The sequence below is a fragment of the Nicotiana sylvestris genome, chromosome 8 (assembly GCF_000393655.2).
Source record: "Nicotiana sylvestris chromosome 8, ASM39365v2, whole genome shotgun sequence".
Lineage (NCBI taxonomy): Eukaryota > Viridiplantae > Streptophyta > Magnoliopsida > Solanales > Solanaceae > Nicotiana > Nicotiana sylvestris.
Genome location: NC_091064.1, coordinates 164,173,495 through 164,178,206, shown reverse-complemented (window position 1 = coordinate 164,178,206; position 4,712 = coordinate 164,173,495). Strand labels below are relative to the sequence as shown.

General features: G+C 41.7%; 1 protein-coding gene across 1 annotated transcript; it reads right to left on the bottom strand.

Annotated features, from left to right (window-relative positions):
* Positions 1 to 642: 642 nt before the first annotated feature.
* Positions 643 to 1,530, bottom strand: LOC138875943 (uncharacterized). The gene has a single exon (XM_070154823.1). The coding sequence runs from the start codon at positions 1,528 to 1,530 to the stop codon at positions 643 to 645; it is 888 nt and encodes a 295-aa protein (XP_070010924.1).
* Between the last annotated feature and the right edge of the window lie 3,182 nt (positions 1,531 to 4,712).

The following is a 4,712-nucleotide window of genomic DNA, read 5'->3' as shown; positions in this document are numbered from 1 at the left end:
GAGTTTGTTCTCTTGTATGATCCTTAAAGAAGGAATTTCTACCTAGGAAGGAATGACAGCTTCGGTACCATAAACCAGCAGATAGAGAGTTATCCCGGTTGATGTCTGTTCTATGGTACGGTATCCCAATAAGGTGAATGGTAATTTCTCGTGCCATTTCTTGTGATTTTCTACCATTTTTCTTAGTATCTTCTTGATGTTCTTGTTGGCAGCTTCCACGACTCCGTTCATTTGAGGCCTGTATGTTGTGGAGTTTTTGTGCTTGATCTTGAAAGTTTCACACATGACTTTCATCAGATCACTGTTGATATTGGCGGCATTATCGGTGATGATGAACTCGGGAACCCCGAATCGACAAACAATACAATCTCTGACAAAATTTGCGATGACTTTCTTGGTAACAGCTTTGTAAGATGCAGCTTCAACCCATTTAGTGAAATAGTCGATGGCCACTAAAATGAACTGGTGCTCGTTAGAAGCATTGGGCTCGATTGGGCCGATGACATCCATTCCCCAGGCAGCAAAAGGCCAAGGTGATCTTGTTGCATTAAGCTCGTTTGGCGGCACTTATATCATGTCTGCATGTATCTGGAATTGGTTGCATTTCTAAACATACTGTATGCAGTCTGTCTCCATGGTCATCTAAAAGTATCCGGCCCTGAGTATCTTCTTGGCCAAGACAAAGTCGTTCATATGTGGGCCGCAGGTTCCGTCATGTATCTCCTCGAGTAATTTGGAAGCCTCTTTTGCGTCAACACACCTTAGCAGTCCCAGATCAGGAGTTCTTCTATACAAACGTTCCTCCACTCTGGAAGAAGTGATAGGACAACCTCCGAAGTGTGCGTTTCTAAGTTTGGTTTGCATGTTCCAGGTAATCTCCTTTTGCCAAGTACTCTTTGATGTTGTGGAACCTGGGTTTTTGTCCATTTCATCTTCAACATGAGCACAGTATGCCGGCTGATTATGGATCCTCATCGGAATGGGATCGATGAAATTCTTGTCTGGGTGTTGTATCATTGATGACAAGGTGGCCAATGCGTCTGCAAATTCATTCTGAATTCTGGGAACATGTTTGAATTCTATCTTCGTGAACCTCTTCATCAGTTCTTGCACACGATATAAGTATGGTAATATCTTGCTGTTTTTTGTAGCCCATTCTCCTTGAACCTGATGTACTAGAAGATCCAAATCACCAATTACCAACAACTCTTGTATACTCATATTGATGGTCAAATTGAGCCCCATGATGCAAGCGTCATATTCTGCCATGTTGTTAGTGCATGGAAACCTAAGCTTTGAGGATATCAGATAATGTCGATCAGTCTCTGACACCAAAACCGCTCCAATACCCACTCCTTTAAAGTTTGCAGCTCCATCAAAGTACATTCTCCAACCGTCATAGGCTTCGATAATGTACTCTCCTACAAATGACACTTCTTCGTCAGGAAAATATATTTTTAGTGGTTCGTATTCTCCTCCTACAGGATTTTCAGCAAGATGGTCTGCCAACGCTTGTCCTTTGATATACATAGATGATATCAAACTCACTTAACAATATCTGTCATTTGGCTAATTTCCCGGTAGGCATAGGCTTCTGAAAGATGTACTTCAGAGGGTCCATTCTTGATATGAGGTATGTGGTATAGGCACAGAAGTAATGCCTCAATTTCTGAGCTGCCCATGTCAAAGCTTTTAGCAGAGAGTACCGTGCTTCGTAAAGTGTGAACTTCTTAATCAAGTAATATATGGCTTGCTCCTTTCTTCCTGTCTTGTCCTGTTGTCCCAGAACACAACCGAAAGCCCCATCTTGTACGCACAAGTAGAGTAGCAAAGGTCTCCCAAGTTTTGGCGGGACTAGGACTGGTGGCGTGGACATGTATTCCTTAATTTTATCAAAAGCCCTTCGACAATCTTTAGTCCAACTGGTTTCAACATCCTTCCTCAACATTTTGAAGATGGGTTCACATATTACTGTGGACTGCGCTATGAAGCGGCTGATGTAGTTGAGGCATTTTAGGAAGCTCATCACGTCCTTTTTGCTCTTTGGTGGTGGTAACTCTTGGATAGCTATAACCTTTGACGGGTCCAACTCTATTCCTCGGCAGCTGATGATGAATCCCAACAATTTTCCTCCAGGAACGCCGAATGCACATTTTGCGGGGTTCAGTTTTATTGTACCTCAGTAGCCTGTCAAAAAACTTCCTCAAGTCTGCTATGTGATCTGTGGCCCTCTTGGATTTGATGATGACATCATCAATATATACCTCTATTTCCTTGTGTTTCATATCATGGAAGATAGTCAACATGTCTCACATATAGGTGGCCGCAGTATTCTTTAGACCGAATGACATCATTTTGTAGCAGTACACTCCCCATGGTGTAATGAAGGTTGTTTTCTCTGCGTCTTCTTTGTCTATCCAAATCTGATGATAACCCGTGAAGCAATCTACAAAGAATTGTAGTTTATACTTGGCGCAATTGTGGATCAGAATGTGTATATTTGGCAGTGGGAAATTGTCCTTTGGACTTGCTCTGTTTAAATCCCAATAGTCAACACACACCCTTACTTTCCCATCTTTCTTTGGAACCGGTACGATGTTGGCTAACCAGGTTGGGTACCTAACTACCTTGAGGACTTTGGCTTTGATCTGCTTAGTGACTTCTTCTTTGATTTTTAGGCTCATGTCTTGTTTGAGCTTCTTGAGTTTCTGCTTCACCGGCAGACACATTAGATTGGTAGGCAACTTATGAGCCACTACGATGTGCTTAGGCCAGTCATGTCATCATATGACAATGCAAAAATGTTCTTATATTCTTTCAGGAAACAAGTGTATTCTTCCTTATTTGACGGTGATAGGTGAATACTTATACCAGTCTCCTTGATGGTTTCAAAATCTCCCAAATTGTTTGCCTCTGTTTCGTCAAAGTTGGACTTAAGTTTGTTCTCAAAATTCTCAATTTCTCTGATAACTTCCTCAGGTATTTCATCCTCTTCTTCTGTGTCACTATCCTTATGTTACATTTTCTCATTACATGTCACAATCGTTGGTTCATCAAGGTAAGAAATATTAATGATGTATAAAGATAATAATAAATACTAAATAATAATGCATTAAATTTTGAAAACATCCAAAACAGGTATGGCTCTATGACTCGAGCAATTATTTCAAAATAAAATACGTCTTTAAAACAAAATATTGGAAATATCTTAAATACAAAAAATGGCTATTAAAAATAGGTCAGGCTAATTGCCAAGCTTCCCAGGAACTCGATGGGCTCGGGATGGTGCGACAGTCCAATTCTTGAGAATAACTCCCTTCTCCACGGTTTGAATGGTAAGGCCTTCTTCCTCCTCCTCCTCAACTATCACGTTGCAATCCATATCCCTGTCTTCTAGAAACAAGTTCCTTAGCCCAACAAAAGCTTCTTCCTCCGCATATCCCCATATTGTGTCGACTTGGTGAAAGGTCTGACTCAGATGCGGTATCGGCTATTCAAGAGGGTAATAGGGACCACGCCATGGAGGCGACCAATCATCATATTCTTTCCATGTAAACTAATATCCGAGCCCGAAAGTTGTGCATGACGTTTTAACTGTATCAGTTTGGTAATGCCCTGGAGTTTCTTCCCAATCCCTTTGCCAGGTTCATATCCCAATCATGCCAGTATGCTTTCTATTTTACTACTCCACCACTTATTTTTCTCAATTGCATTGAGACACTCGATGCGGAGATAAGTTTTTTCACCCAGCTTTCTTCTATTCTCGACAACCGGGACAATTTAACTGGTATAAATGGGATTACTTCCATCTTCGTGAATGATTACCTCCTGATGGTTCCATTCAAACTTCACGACCTGGTATAACTTAGAAGCCACAGCTCCAGCAGCAGGTATCCAAGGTCATCCCAATAGAAGATTGTACGTAGCAGATATATCTAATACTTCAAACTCAACATCGAACCAAGTTGGGTACATATGCAAACAAAGGTTAATTTCCCTAATTGTGGCCCTTTGTGACCCATCAAATACCTTCACATTCATACACCCTTCTCGTATCTCATGAAAATCTTTGCCCAAACTTTTCAAAGTAGTCAGTTGACAAATATTGAGGCTTGAACCCCCATCTATTAAGACTCTGGCAATGAATTTGTCCTCAAACTATACTGTGATGTGCACTGTCCTGTTGTGACTCAACCTTCAAGTAGTAGTTCATCCTCATGGAAGGTGATCTTGTGACTTTCCAGTACTTGCCCTACCATGTTGGCCATCTCTCCACTGGTGATGTTGTTAAGTACATAAGCTTCATTCAACACCTTCATCAGAGCATTCCTCCGCGCCTTAGAATTTTGCAGCAGCGACAAGATGGATATCTAGGCGGGAGTCTTGTTCAGATGATCAACGACAGAGTATTCTCTTGCTTGTACTTTCCTCTAGAGATTATCTAGACCTGTTGCAATGACGGGTTGTTTGGTAGTAGCTTCCTTGCTTGTTCCTCCCAAATTTTCGGGTGTATAGATCCTTCCAGTTCTGGTCATCCCCTGTGCGTCACCAAATTCTTCCATCTTTGCTTTTCCCTTTCTCCTAGCATCGGCAACGTAATCCTAGGGTATGGCGTTGGACTCAAAAGGAGGTGTGGGTGCTACCGTCACAATGAAGGGTATGGATACTCCTACTTCAAATGGAGTTGGTGTAGTCACAGGTGTTGTTACTTC